This window comes from Leiobunum rupestre, chromosome 10, assembly GCF_980474605.1.
Source record: "Leiobunum rupestre chromosome 10, qqLeiRupe1.1.hap1, whole genome shotgun sequence".
NCBI classification, from domain to species: domain Eukaryota; kingdom Metazoa; phylum Arthropoda; class Arachnida; order Opiliones; family Sclerosomatidae; genus Leiobunum; species Leiobunum rupestre.
Genome location: NC_143393.1, coordinates 6,603,485 through 6,618,864, shown reverse-complemented (window position 1 = coordinate 6,618,864; position 15,380 = coordinate 6,603,485). Strand labels below are relative to the sequence as shown.

Genomic DNA, 15,380 nt, shown 5'->3' with positions numbered 1-15,380 from the left:
TATTGCAAATTTTCTTCCTTATTTGGTTTTTTCGTAAATATTTTGTATTTTTATACATAAAACAATAGAATTATCAATAAATCCATTAAGTTTAACGACAATTAATTTAATGCTTGTGTTTTCTTAGTTAACATGACGTCACGTGACTGTTGAGCAACAAAAAAACTGCCGATGACTTAGTTGAATCTAGGAGCAACAAACACAAGGAGAACGCAGTTAGCCTTTAAACACGCTAACGCAGTGTTGTGTACAAATTTCATTGGACGAACCTTTACGCTGAACGTTTTTCGGGTGGAGGGGGGAAGACAATTTCCGAATTTTCCCCTTCCGACGGCAGCAGGCGCTAAAGCGTCTAGCCAATGAAAATAGTACACAAGAAAATGCACGACTTTTGACGGGTTGCATTCTCCTTGGGTGGGGTGCCGTGTTTGTTGCTCCTAAGTTGAATAATCGATGAGCAACGTGAAAAATCGTACAGTAAGAAACCGGACGCAGCCTAGGATTCGTCGCACGTAGATGCCAACGGACTGGCGACGAACGTTTTTAAAATTAATAAACGAAACTAAGTCTTAAGACGTTCAATTAGGTTTGGAAAATGTATTCCATATTTATTGAAATAAAAAAGTAATGTAAAATAAAATCGAATATATTCAAAAACACAATTTCCGCTCTTCGTGAACTAGCTATTATCTTAAACACGAACATATTTACAATTAAACAAGCAAAAAAACAAAGTAATTTAATGTCGAACGTATTATATACAGTTTATCGGGCAAATGAAACAGTAATTGAATTCAATGAACTTAAAAACGGGAAGGGAATGGCAAATAGAAAGATTCGCTGCTCTTGAATTCATCGGGAAGCTCGAGATACGTGTCTTCGCCCAAAAGGTCATCCAAGATGTCCAGGTCGTTCTTCCAACGACCAGTATGACGTCCGATTGACTTGGGCTTAATAGGGGATAGTTGCGGTTGTTGCCAGCTCGATAAAGCGGTCGATACGCGTTTGGGAGACGATGTCATTTTCTAAAACCAACAAATGAAAGACCCACGTCATTAAAGATGTCATTAAGAATAACAATTACAAAGAGGCGTGGAGTTATTATTCCATCTCGCGTCTTTAGAAACTTTAGCGAAGATTTCGGGGACGTGGGAGTTCTAAATTACCTGGAAAGGTGTCGCCTCCACTTCAGCCCTTTGATTGACGGGAAGTAGGGTCTGCACTCCTTTGTCCACGCCGCTGGAATGGGACAGGGATTCGTGGTTTTGGAAGAAGCCGCTGCAACAATCCATGACGCCACTGTCGTGCAGATCTCGAGAGATGCTAGCCAAATCAAACAAGTAGATTTTACATTTTTATTTTCGGGTGAAATTAATATCTAAGGTACAAATATTTATGTTAGTTACAAAGGCGGTTAAAAATGAACAATATGGTCGATGGAGGTAAATGTGATCAAATATTGTTTTTGAAATTACTCCTAAACTAAAAATAGCACCCTCTTAAGAATTGGTACCATTAATATGGCTACTTTATCCTACACAACTAAGCAATCAAATTTAATATCAAATAAATAGTTATTTTAATATTAATTATTTAATTTAAATCTCCCCCAAAATTGATCACGTGAAATCCTTGACCAATCGCAATTAAATTACATACAGAGGTTAAATATGGTGTCTCAATAAAGCTATATATTTTTTTCGTAGCCCTAAAATAATATATTTTTAAACTAAAGTACCCAGATACTTTTATATCTAGCTAAAGCTTAAACTTTCTTTTTTTAGTAAGTTTACACCAAGAAAATTATAAAAAGTTGTCTTATAAACCATAAAATATTTTACCAAAATTTAACATTGATTAACTGATCACACTTACCCCACACTACAAATTTAGAAAGAGATTTCCATATTAAATTTTGAAAACCTCAAATTATTAGAAAAAATACAAATAATGAAATAAGCCGACTACAAAATACCAAAATATGAAACCGGTTTGCCAGTTAGGAAACAAGTTACAGAACTTTTCTTTGGGTATAAAATCTCTAAATATCAGTCGTAAATTACTTTTAAACGAGCGAAATTTACCCGCCAAGCGAGCTGCCATTTTCTTTCGCCTTCCCTCCGCGGAACAAGCGCGCGCAGGGAACAGAGCTCTGTTATAGCGCGAACAGCGCGTGATTAAAGTCCTAAAACGTCACCGCGAAACAAAATGGCAGATCGCTTGGCGGGTAAATTTGGCTCGTTTAAAAATTAATTTCTCGTCCTAAAAAAGATACAATTTTACGACTGATATTTTTTGAGTATATTTAAACATGATCTTTCAAATAGACCCAAGTTTTACCCAACCTGGACTTTTCCTTTATGATAAAACGCTTAATTTTGAATTTCCCAACAACATAATTTATTTCTAGCAAGCGACCGTCGAGAGCTTCGAAGTTCGAACCTCAGATAAGCTTAAACATAAATTCACGAAAGCTATCAAGAACAGAGATAACAACGAAAGTAAACGGTAAATTTTCCGAAAGCAAAAGGCGAAAACTCACTCGATAGTTTTGGAGTGATCCGTAGCGTTGGAAACTCTCGAAGAACGTTTTTCATCCGGGCCATCTTGATGAAAAGGATTTATTTGTTGTTGGAGAAGTTCTTTCTTCCGACAATATTGTTGGCCAGAGTGCGACTTCGAAATGTCCTCGCTTCGAGACACGATAAGCGGCTCGTCCTTCGAAGAAGACGACGAAGAAACGGAACAAGTCCCGGAGGACACGGACGTTTTTTCGATTTTCGAAATCTCGAGGATGTTTTCGGTCTTAACGCCTTGTTTATTGAATGTTCGGGTCGCTGAGCCATTTCTTCGCTTCTCGCGTTGCAGCAGACGATAAACCTGATCCCTCTCTTTCCTTATCATTTTTATTTCTTTCTTGAGCGAATCCTTCAATATCCGCCTGTATTCGTCGTCCACGCTGGAGCTACCTTCGGATACGTTGGTCTTATCGCTACTGGCGTCGCTGGAACTCGGCCTGTTCGCGGATCGTTCTTTGCGCCTATAAACCCGCGAGGAACGATGATATATTCCCGTTGAATCCGAGTTTTCGTAGCTGGAGGACGTGGACGCGGGGTATTTGATGGTCGGGACGTTGCACTTGAGGCATAATGGCACATTCGGTTGAGGTATTTCTCGTTGACGGCCGTTGTTGTCCTTCAACAGTTGAACGACGTCGGACATTAACTTGACCAGATCCTTATCGTAGTGTCCGCGTCTTTTGACGCTAGATTTGGAGTGGTCGCTGCCGCTGTTGGTCTCGGACGTACTGGTTGAGGTTATAGTGGGTTTGGGGTTATTTTTGGTAGTTTTCTTCCTAACTGATTGTCCATCCGGGCAGGAAGTATTGATCATTTTTAAATATTGTTCCATGATTAGCGAATCAACTGATAGGGTGCGCGGTGAAGTCCGCTCTTGTAGGTTATCCCCGCGTTCGGGAGAGCTTTCCTTCCATACTTCGAGACTGTCCAAGGTGACGATCGATTCGCCGTTGGAATTTTGACCGCCGTTGGTCAAGCTGGGAAGTTCGATGACCGAATTGACCTCGGGGCCCACGGTCGACTCGGCGCTGCTACGCTCTTCGCTGTTGTTGCGAGAGTTCTTCGAGAGCGCCTGATCCACGAAGACGAAAGTGATACTGTCCGACGAAGAACTCGACTGGAGGCCGCCATTGTTACCGCACGGACTGTCCCGAAGCGGCCAGGCTGCGTTATAAGGGCCGCCGTTGCGTCCTGATGAAGGGAAGACCCTGTTGGACACGAACCCCGAATCGGGGGTCCCAGGATCGCGCATCAGCGTAAAGGGTACTTTTCGTTCGTCGGTAATTGTCGAGTGTTGGGGGGCGATGGTCGTCGTGACGTAATTGATGAAGGTACATCGACTCTTCTCGACTTCCTCGTACGTCAGCGATTCGCAGGAAGTGACGTTGTTGCATCCTTCGACGCTATCCGTACTGTAGACACTGCGGCGTCTGCGCGTCTTCTCCGCGTCATTGTTATGATAATATCCGGGACTCGACTGGATAGACTGATTTAGATCGACCCGACTCGTAGTGTTGACGGGGGTATTTAAGGAATCGTTGTACACGTCACTTCCGGTGGTTGAGGAACAAAAACTGTCGGACAGGACATCCCCGCGAGGGGAGATTGGCGGTTTTAATGGCTCGATGAGGACTTCAACCAAATCGTCATTTCCGACGGGGACACTTTCGTCCGAGTCCCGGTTCGAAGTACTTTCGGGTTTTTGGGTGACAAAGGCGTCGACTTGGGGACTAACGGTGCCGATAGGGACGCTGTCGTCCGACTTAACGCTGCGGGACATGACGGAGGAGCACCAACTGCCCAACATGGAATCGGTCTCTTCCTCGATCATTCGAAAATCGGGGTCCAATTCGTCCAAAGATTTAACCATCCCCGAAATTTGGTTTTCTTCCGCGAAATCATCCTCGGCTTCGAAATCCTCTTCGGAAGTCGACATATTTATCCGGTCCCTTTTAAAAATCTTCAAGAGAGAGAGCGGTAATGGCTCCATCTTCCCCGGGGGCTCGTCCCCTCTTTTGGATTCCATCCTGGCGCGGTCTTGCAAACTTAAACTGAACCTCTTCCACAGGGGCATAACTTCGACGCTCAAATTCTCGCAACTTTTAGATAAGGGCCTCGTCCGTTTACGAAACTTAATTTCGATCGATTGGTAAAGGCTATTTTTGCCGATATTGGGGTTGGCGTCCGTGGGTGAATCTCTTGGCTCGGGGTCGGGGTCGGGGTCGAGGGACGCGGAGATTTCGGCGCTTCGTGGCGTGCCTTCATCCGAATTCGATATAACGGCGTAACTAGGTGGGTTAACCGGCGATAAGGGAGGACTGTTTGCTTGGAACACGAGCGGCGGTTTCTCAAAGTACTCTTTGTTAATGAAAGGGTTAAAAATGTCCGACGGCTTACCGGCCATCGACGCCGAGGGCGACTCGAACGACACCTCGCGGTAAGGACAAATTACGTTTTCCAACAATATTCCCTGTTGATAAAACGGCTTTGTTAAAGTTTATGGATTGGGTGACGTGGGTGGCAGTTTAACTTACGTTTCTGAAGAGAGATTGACCCAGTCGGTCCCTGGACAATTCCATTTCCGTTTTCATGTCTTTGAGAAAGTCCGGATGCGTTTTGTTGATCTGTTGGGTTATATTTGGATGTTACCGGGTTGCCACACGTCCGGGAGAACAGGGAAAAGTCAGGGAATTTAAAAATGGGCCAAAAACGTCAGGGAATTTTAAGAATTTGTAAAAAGTCAGGGAATTCAATTTTATCTTGACTTTTTTAAAGTAATTTTACTCTACATCTATGACAAATTCTATGATTATCATTTAATTCCTTGAAAGTTTGACTAATTTTTTCAACATTGCAATAACCTTTTTACCCAAATAAGTCCATTTAAATATTTATTAATTTCTGATAAAAGTAAAATATAAAATACACATTTTGGCATTAAAAAGTCAGGGAAAATCTCTTAAAATATCAGGGAAAACTGGGAATAGTCAGGGTATTTGATTCGGAAAATTATGTGGCAACCCTGTGTTAGGTCGTGGACAAATGTAAACTACTGGATTCGCTAATAGTAAGCCAAAACCCCTGTCTTCAAATTACCTCGCCCACCAGCGCTCCTACCGAGAGAATCGCGAAATATTTAAACTCATATGCTACGATTCGTGTATATTGCGCAAGAGTTTAATATTTGGGTTGAAATCTTTCCAATATCGGACACCGTGGCGCTACGAGCGGCGCAGTTCTAAAAGAACCAAGAGCGCCATCTAGATTCGGCTCCAGGTGGTGCCTGTGGTATTAGCCTAGCTGAATACTATTATCGCATATTTAGGGTCGTTTAGGGGTAACGGAAAGGCTCGTGGCGAGTGCAAAACGTAACATTTCTTGAGTGAAAAGTACACCCTGACAAATTTATATAAAAATCGAGCAATTCCTACAAGGCGGGGCTTAATTATGACGTACGAGTTTCTTACTTTATTGACTACGGGTGTATTGAGAATATTTCCGGCTCTCTCAGCGTAGCGAAGAGTGTTTAGTGTTTCCTTGTAGCAAGAGCTGGCCGGTGATATGGCTATAATTGAAGAAATGGTTAATTACCTTTTGTTACCACGCGTTACTTGATGCTAGTCTCGGCTATATCCAAAAAAATGCTTTAAAAAATCACAAAACGTTTTCGGAGAGTGCTTCTAGGTGGAAGCACCCTACAGCAACGCTAAGTGAAAAGCGACTCGTCTGTCATCTATTGGTGGTAATGCGTACTAAAATATAGAATATCCGTTGTAGAGTATAATAATTACACTAACTATACTATTCTGAGAGGACTTTAACTTTAAAATTACGTTTTACAACTAACAAAATAGTCAAAAGCTACAGTTCAGACGACATTAGCGAAGAGCCAATCAGAAACAAGTTTATGTTAAGCCGACATTTGCAAAGAGCTAATCAAAAACAAGTGGAAGCACCCTACAGCAACGCTAAGTGAAAAGCGACTCGTCTGCCATCTATTGGTGGAAATGCGTACTAAAATATAGAATATCCGTTGTAAAGTAGTATAATAATTACACTAACTATACTATTCTGAGTGGACTTTAATTCTAACGATATTTGCAAAGATCCAATCAGAAATAAGTTTATGTTAAGACGACATTTGCAAAGAACCAATTAGAAATAAGTTTATGTTAAGACGACTTTTGCAAAGAACCAATTAGAAATAAGTTTATGTTAAGACGACATTTGCAAAGAGCCAATCAGAAACAAGTTTATGTTAAAACGACTTTTGCAAAGAGCCAATTAGAAACAAGTTTATGTTAAGACGACATTTGCAAACAGTCAATCAGAAACAAGTTTATGTTAAGACGACTTTTGCAAAGAGCCAATCAGAAACAAGTTTATGTTAAGACGACTTTTGCAAATGGATAATCAGAAACAAGTTTATGTTAAGTCGACATTTGCAAAGAACCAATCAGAAATAAGTTTATGTTAAGACGATATTTGCAAATGGATAATCAGAAACAAGTTTATGTTAAGACGACATTTGCAAAGAACCAATCAGAAATAAGTTTATGTTAAGATGACATTTGCAAACAGTCAATCAGAAACAAGTTTATGTTAAGACGACATTTGCAAACAGTCAATCAGAAACAAGTTTATGTTAAGACGACATTTGCAAAGAACCAATCAGAAACAAGTTTATGTTAAGACGACTTTTGCAAATGGATAATCAGAAACAAGTTTATGTTAAGTCGACATTTGCAAAGAACCAATCAGAAATAAGTTTATGTTAAGACGATATTTGCAAATGGATAATCAGAAACAAGTTTATGTTAAGACGACATTTGCAAAGAACCAATCAGAAATAAGTTTATGTTAAGATGACATTTGCAAACAGTCAATCAGAAACAAGTTTATGTTAAGACGACATTTGCAAACAGTCAATCAGAAACAAGTTTATGTTAAGACGACATTTGCAAAGAGCCAATCAGAAACAAGGGCCCTTGATTCAGTAGCTTCAGTAACCGGTTTCCAAGGCTTTTGGGCGGAGCTAACACTGTGTGTTAAAAGGGAACTTACTGGCAATCATGCAAGTGATGCAATTTCCTCCTAAAGTTTCTTTGAGCAACCAAGTTAGCACCGAATTGCGGAATGGAACGAAATAGTGCGGTAAAGCGCTGTTTAGTTGATTAGCTGTTAAATTAAATTAACAATTAATCGTTAAATAGTTAATTTTAAAACTTATTATTCATACCTAAAGATGATATGACGATTCCAAGGGTGACCAAAGATTTGTTAATATTAATTATTTCTTGGTGATCTTTGAAGTCTCCCGTTAAAGTTGACCTCTCACTAAAAATTAGATTATTTAAAATTAATTTTCATATCGTTTAGTTTAGGAATTGTGCGGTGAAGCTTACCTTCCAGCTAAGTCTACCAGATGTAATTCACTTGTGGTATACCTATTTTCTGCGTGATTTGACTTCTGTGAATTTAACAGTTTATTATATTACCATAAGTAACATAGTAAATGCTTATTTTATTATCATAAGTAACGTAGTGCAAATAAGTATGACACTTCGTGTTCTTCCAAGACAAACTTTTATACAATTTTTTTTAGCCAATGAACATATAATCCATGGGGGGCTAAGGACTGGCAACTCTCCACGAGATGTAACTTTGTCTTTGGAACTGTCAGCGAAGAGCAACAAACACAGCACCCGACGCAAGGAGACCGCAACCCGTCTAAACTCGTGGATTTTCTTGCGTACATTTTTCATTGGTTAGACGCTTTAGCGCCCGCAGCCGTCGAAAGGGGAAAAAAGGAAATTGTCCTCCTCCCCGCCCGTAAAACGTTCAGCGTAAAGGCTCGTCCAATGAAATTTGTACACAACACGGCGTTAGCGTGTTTAAAGACTAGCTGCGTTCTCCTTGTGTTTAGTTGCTCCTATAGTTGGCAGGAAATCTAGGCTTAATGAAAATTGAAACACTTTCAAAAGTTAAAAAAAAATAACTTTGGAAATATAATGGTGAATTATTGAATTTTTAACATACAATTGACTATTAACAACAGCTGGGTACGTAGTTATTTGTCAATTCCTTCAGTGTCAAACTTATCATTCTTATGTTACTTATGTTATTACAGTTTCCTTCGAAAAATGATAAAACAATATTACCTGTAAACATTTAATAGTAAAAATAGAGTGGCTTCGTTTTGCGTTTTCTTTTTGTAAATATATACTTCTGAAATAATAAATTTTACTCTCATAATCTTCATTTTATTTGGTCAGTCTTTTTAAAGCGATAATTACTTTGATTTTTCAATTAATAGCATTACATCTTCAACGCTAGATACGTAATGCCATTTTAACCCTAGAATATTGATTAATTTAAAAAAAATTAATTAATAAAGTTAAAAACAATCATATATTATAATGATGGATATTAACCGTCTACGAAGGGTCCTGATTGGGGATGTTCCCTGACCCTCAAATTATCACTGAACCCCGTAAAGTTCAAAAGGTCATGAACTCTTTCTTTGTAAAGTTCTATAAAACTGTTTAATGAATAATAAAAAATTAATTAATTATAATTATTTGTTAATAATGGGTACGTTAATATGGTTAATTTACCTAACTTGTATTTTTGATTTAGAGTTCAACAGTTGTAAATTTTTTACAAATAAATCCTATTTAAAACGCATTTTTAATTAACATTCGTTTCTTTAAAATTATTAGTAAGTGTATAACATGTCTTTTACGAGATAAGTATCCGTTGCCTGGTCCTACTAAAATTATTTACTTCAAATCGAGATTAAAATTAAACTATTATTTTACAACAATCATTGATTTAAATAACCTATTACACTTCTATGTATAATGTGTTTAAATAATAATAATAATAATCAGCTAGGCACCACTTTAAGCCTAAGTCATTGAGCGACTTTTAAAGCCATTAACTCAGGTGGACCGGTTACAATGCGTAGGAGGGTGGTGGCAAGCTCTTCATGCCACGCGAGCCAACAGCTCCCTACACTTACTATAACCGTTAACCTCGACAAGTTTTTATGGAAAAGGTCTAAGTACTGATTAAATTTAATTCAGATCAATTTATTTTTTATTTAAATTGCCAACATATTATCCAAGGTAAAGAAGGCATAAAAATCAATTAAAATTAAATAATCTGAAATTAATTAATTAATAATCAGCTAGGCTAATACCCAAGGCACCACCTTAGGCCTAAGTCGTCAAGTGACTTTTGAACAGCTAGATCAAAAACACGAGAACCACCAATGGTCTAGAGAGTGAGGAGTAAAAACGCGAACAAGTAAAGAGACCAAGAAGTGGGGGAGAAAACTAAGCTTTAACGGGGAAAAATATGCGGTACTTCGGCCGATAGGCCTTCAAGGCGAAAAACTTTAATACGACTAACCGACTTTTGAAGCCATTAATTCAGGTGGCCGGGTTACAATGCGTAGGAGTGTGGTGGCAAGCCCCGCATACCACGCGTTCGAGCCAACAGCTCCCTACACTAACTATTACCGTTAACCTCAACAAGTTTTTGTGGAAGGGGAAACCGAATATCTCGGGGAAAACCCATTAAACCAGCGGGGAGAGAGTTGTTCCGATTTTTCACCCAGTGCCACAAGCTGGAATAGAAGCCGGTTCCTCTTACTGCGAGGTGAAAGTGCTACCTCACTAATTTAAATAAATAAAAATAGATTTTGTAAAGTTTAAAAATATTTTTTAAATAATTTCAAAAAATTAATTACATCTAAATAAAATCAACAACCCTGCATAGCTTAGATGGATTTTTATCTCGTAAAAAAATTATTATAAGCTCCTGATTTAATTGATAAAAATGAACTCACGGTACACAGCCTAGGTAATAAACCTTCATCCTTCTAAAACGATCAAATTAGTTCGACATGGAATACATTTACACTAGATATCCGGATTTACTCTTACCTCGGTTCCGGTTATTGTGTACGACTTTCCGGTTCCGCTTTGTCCGTACGCGAAGATACAAGCGTTATATCCTTCCAGCAACGAGTCCAAAACGGGAAGTCCGACAGCGTTGTATATCTACCAAGTATTTCAATTTATGCAAATTGTTTAGTTTGATAACGAGAGTTTATTATATTTGAATAACCCGCGTTATTTCTTAAAGGAAAAATGTTCCCATTACTGGCCTCTACTTTTCAAAATGTAAACTAAAAAGGAGAGAAGCTGCTAACGAGAGCCCAGTTGCGCCATCTATAATTAAATATAAGTACTAATATCTTAAAAATGGCAAAAAATGGATACGCTGTTTCAGCTTTAAAGTTATAATATTTGGTTTAAACTGGTTTAAGAGTTTAAAATATAATTTCGAAAAACAATAGTTCCAAAAGTGCACTATTTTTCTTCTGAAACAGATTTTGAACCTGCCAAGGTAGATGTTTCAAGCAGTAGAATTAAAGGGAATATAAAATTCATTGCAAAGCAATCTTTAAGGAAGACCCCTTTTATTTTTCAAATTTCCCTGTACAGTGGTGCCAACCATTTCTAAAGCCAAAGGCAAGAGTGGCCAAAACTGCAAACGTTAGTGTTCCACACCAAATACCTGAGTTCATTTTCCCTTTAAGTAAATAGATCAAGTGAGAACGAGACAAAATAATAATGAGACGTAAAACTGTTTAAAATTCGATTATATTGTAAATTTTAAACCGTTATTTACGTCTCATAATTTATTTTGTCTCATTGTTTATTACATTCAATGAATACTACTCTAAAATGTTAGTTATATACACTTCTGGTAGTACGTAAATAAATAGCATTACCCCCCTATTGCCATTTTCGTTACGAAAAAAAAACCATCTACATGTTATTAATATTTTTGTAGGTCTACAAATGTGCGTATACGTATAATTAAAATTGATTAGCGGATAAAAATGTTCGGCAGGAAAGGGGTCCCGAAACGCAAACAAAGGCTAAATATAGAACGGCTACGTATGAAAAAATCTATAACCTTCCTCCCTAGGCGCAGGTAAGAAGGTAAGAGAACTTCCTACGCGAGGCGCTATGGCCATCTATCGACAAACTAGAGAACTAATAAAGGAAAATGATGCGGAGTTCTGGACAAGATGCGAAATAAATAACACACTACGAAAACGACATTAGACAAGCAAATTACAGCGTGTAGTAAAGCGAAACAAAGAATTCCAGTGTAAATGAATGCAAGAACATGATTAAACACAACATTTAATCGGAAAACCGTAATTTTTATTGAAAATGAAGACAGTTAGGTATTCAAAATAGTGTTGTTAATTTTCCGGAAAAATAAAATGCGGAAAATTTTCCAGAAAATGTTTTTAACTTTTTATCGATATAAAATATCTAATAACAGTAAACATACTACAAAACATTAATAGTGTTACATATTGTTTAATCAGTTTAAACTAGTCTAGAGGTTTAGCTTTACTTTCAGATTTGAAAATATGAGGCGAAAATGCCGCTTTATTTAAAGTTGCAAACAATATATTAGACTAATCATGGAATGAAACCTCTTTTTTATTTTCTTCGTAAAAATACGGGAAAATTTTCAGGGAAAAAAGGTCTCGGTCATTTTCCGACTTACAACACAAATTCAAAACATAGTTTTAAATGTAAATATCAAGCCTAAAATTAAAGGTCGTAACCTACCGATTGTTGAGACGCGTACAGAGGGTTGCTAGGATCGACAGACCAGAAACAGTAGTCGTAAGAGAAATGGCGTCCTCCGCCACAAGCTTGGCTTTTCGTCTCCCAGTCCCGTGTCCCGACGCTCTAAAAATAAACACACATAAACATTAGATATCTTTGCCTCTCGCACCCATCTCCGAGGCCTCCCAATTTCCTTCTTTCGTTTAAGTTCCCTCCGACTCTCCTGAACTTAAAGTTAACGCCGCAATTACCAGACTAAGAGAGGGTGAAAGAATGATTACTGGTTTGGTTGTTAGTCATTATGACAAGGTTAAGGTCCCCTCGAAGACAAAGACCAAAGAAACAAAACCCATATGGTTATTGTCTACATTTTCTGAACGAATATTCAGGGGTTTTAAACCCAGACCCATCGGGTTTTATTAGATTTGTATTTGTTTTATTAAAATTTAGTCTAACAAGTTAACATTACAAAAATCGACGTATTTCGACTCGCGATATTAATAAAAATTTAAGACATTTCTAGTAAAATCTATGAACCATATATTTAACATTTTTCAATAAACATGTGTTATAAAAAACCACCCACTTTTGTTTTTGAAATAGTGGGTTTTTTAAGTGGGTTGTACCCAAAAAAAAACGTTGTTTTTTTGGGTACGGGTTTTTTATTTTGAAACCTGCGAATATTAAATACTACTTAATAATCGAAATTTATTATTTCTATATTTTCAAAAATTTGTCGAGCGTAAATTTGGTCAGTTGTCAAAATTAAATTTTTTGTAACCTTTTTTAAGGAACAATTTTTTTGAATAAAATTCTAAGAGATAAGAAAACTATAACATCTTCAAAGAAAAGATTAGTCGTATATCAGTTGATACCAATCTTAAGGTTGCGCTAATGGATTGTACCCGACATTTTTAATACCAATATGTGCTTCTATCAGTAGTCGAATTTGGGAGAGCTAATTTTTTCTCAAGTTCACTTGTAAAACTGAAGTACTAAAGAAAATATATTTTGAATTTTTTACTTGTGTAGTTTAATGTAGTTCAATGTGCTAAGGATCAAAACCTATTTCGACCTTGAAAATCGTGATTTTGACCTTGAAATGGCAATCTTTTAAATTGAAAATTAGGATACCCCTGCTGTAGAGGTTATACGTGCAAAATTGTTAAACCATGGTAGTGATATAGCAGAAACTACAAAATTTATGGGCTTACATAAACGTTTTATAAAACTTACAGTGATAGTTAAGAAACCAAAATAATATAAAATTTCTACCAGGGGATAATGACTATTTTGATACGATTTTTAGCGTTGCTTACAATTTCTCTCTTGCTCTAACAGTAAAATAAAATATGCCTTTAAAATATCTTAAGAAACATAAATAAAATTTCAAGTACATTTACAGATAAACCTCCAATTTTTAAACCTTTATAATATCTTAAGAAACAGAAATCAAATTTCAAGTACATTTACCGATAGGATAAACCTCAAATTTTTAAACCCTTAAAATATCTTAAGAAACAGAAATCAAATTTCAAGTATATTTAAAGACAAACCTCAATTTATTAAAGCTTTAAAATATTTCAAAAAACAGAACTCTAATTTCAAGTATATTTAAAGACAAACCTCAATTTTTTAAAGCTTTAAAATATTTCAAAAACAGAAATCTAATTTCAAGTACATTTAAAGAACAACCTATAATTTTAAAGTTTTAAAACATTTCAAAAACCGAAATCTAATTTCAAGTATATTTAAAGACAAACCTAAATACTTTAAACCTTAAAAATATTTCAAAAAACAGAAATCTAATTTCAAGTACATTTAAAGACAGACCACAAACTTTTTAAACCTCCATAATTAAAATCCATCAACGCCTATTTAATTCGATTAACGTTAATTAATAGTGGCATTTTACATCAAAATCCCGGCAGGGTGTGTGTCTGGGGGAATCCGAACCAAAACAAGAAAAGATAAACAACATTGGGGGGGTTTCGATGACATGGTATAACACCCCCTCTTGATTCGCTGAAATAGCAGCATAGAGAAAAGCTTTGTAAGCTCCAATTTCCTTTTTAGTGATCTGTGGCTGGCAAGTTCCAGTAATTAATAGTACAGAGCTGTTCCTCTTGATACGTACCAGTATAAAAAGTGTAGGGTTCATAATTCTGGAAGTTCGCCAACGACAAAATAACCATTTGAGAAGCAACGCCAACGCTACGCCCCCCCACGCATAAGTAACATAATATTAATAAGTATGACAAGTCGCCATCGAACTTTATCACTACGCCCTCTTTTGTCGCTCATCGAAAGTATTGAGAGGTGGTCTATAAGCAGACGTGAATAAATTAATTTTAATTAAACCCCATAAATTAGAGGCTGATTTTGAAATACCAGAACTCTAAATAGATGGCGCCCACAGTCTGAATATTTTTATTGTTTCGTGTTTCTTTTAAGGCCTAATTTTTCCTGAGATTAATTTTATAGTATTTACATAAAACATCCCTTAAAATTGTGTTAGAAGTAGTTTTTTTTGTAGTAATAAATTATTATTTATTAACCTACCCGCTAAGAAATTTAAATAAAAGCCCTAAAATTCAACCTCTAACGACTTCGCTCTAAATGTTTGTTTCAGTATTTATTTCCTACTTGCTAAGAAATTTCAATTGGCGCCATCTAGTTTAAATAAAAGCCCTAAAATTCAACCTCTAACGGCTTCGCTCTAAATGTTTCTTTCAGTATTTATTTCCTACGTGCCAAGAAATTTAAATTGGCGCCATCTAGTTTAAATAAAAGAATTAAACTGCAACTTCAAAACGTTTCCCTATAAGCAGTTTGTGAATCTCTGGCGAAGCGTTGGGTACCGTCTTGAAAATACACTCTTTAAAAAAACTGTTAAAAAAATTGGCTATTATTATTAATTAATTAATTAATATTAATCCACAAATAATTAATATACCTTTAAAACTTTCATTTTCTTTTTGCACTACTGCTAGATGTTGTGAAATACCATGTGCAAAGGTAATAATAATAATAATAATAATCAGCTAGACTAATACCCAAGGCACCACCTTAGGCCTAAGTCATCAAGCGACTTTTAAAACCATTAATCTAGGTGGCCGGGTTACAATGCGTA

General features: G+C 36.7%; 1 protein-coding gene across 1 annotated transcript in view; it reads right to left on the bottom strand.

Moving 5' to 3' along the window:
* Nucleotides 1-713: 713 nt before the first annotated feature.
* LOC149923462 (uncharacterized) overlaps nucleotides 714-15,380 on the bottom strand; it is a 20,549-nt gene continuing 5,882 nt past the window's right edge. The window contains exons 3-17 of the mRNA XM_090160228.1: nucleotides 12,248-12,370; nucleotides 10,532-10,648; nucleotides 10,435-10,467; nucleotides 9,197-9,252; nucleotides 9,014-9,120; nucleotides 8,876-8,936; nucleotides 8,741-8,807; nucleotides 7,985-8,049; nucleotides 7,819-7,916; nucleotides 7,644-7,757; nucleotides 6,047-6,144; nucleotides 5,114-5,203; nucleotides 2,543-5,049; nucleotides 1,167-1,323; nucleotides 714-1,025 (exon numbers count right to left, since the gene is read on the bottom strand). Of these exons, the coding sequence (XP_090016354.1) occupies nucleotides 804-1,025; nucleotides 1,167-1,323; nucleotides 2,543-5,049; nucleotides 5,114-5,203; nucleotides 6,047-6,144; nucleotides 7,644-7,757; nucleotides 7,819-7,916; nucleotides 7,985-8,049; nucleotides 8,741-8,807; nucleotides 8,876-8,936; nucleotides 9,014-9,120; nucleotides 9,197-9,252; nucleotides 10,435-10,467; nucleotides 10,532-10,648; nucleotides 12,248-12,370 (3,915 nt within the window). The 3' untranslated portion in view covers nucleotides 714-803. The remainder of the gene's footprint in view (nucleotides 1,026-1,166; nucleotides 1,324-2,542; nucleotides 5,050-5,113; nucleotides 5,204-6,046; nucleotides 6,145-7,643; nucleotides 7,758-7,818; nucleotides 7,917-7,984; nucleotides 8,050-8,740; nucleotides 8,808-8,875; nucleotides 8,937-9,013; nucleotides 9,121-9,196; nucleotides 9,253-10,434; nucleotides 10,468-10,531; nucleotides 10,649-12,247; nucleotides 12,371-15,380) is intronic.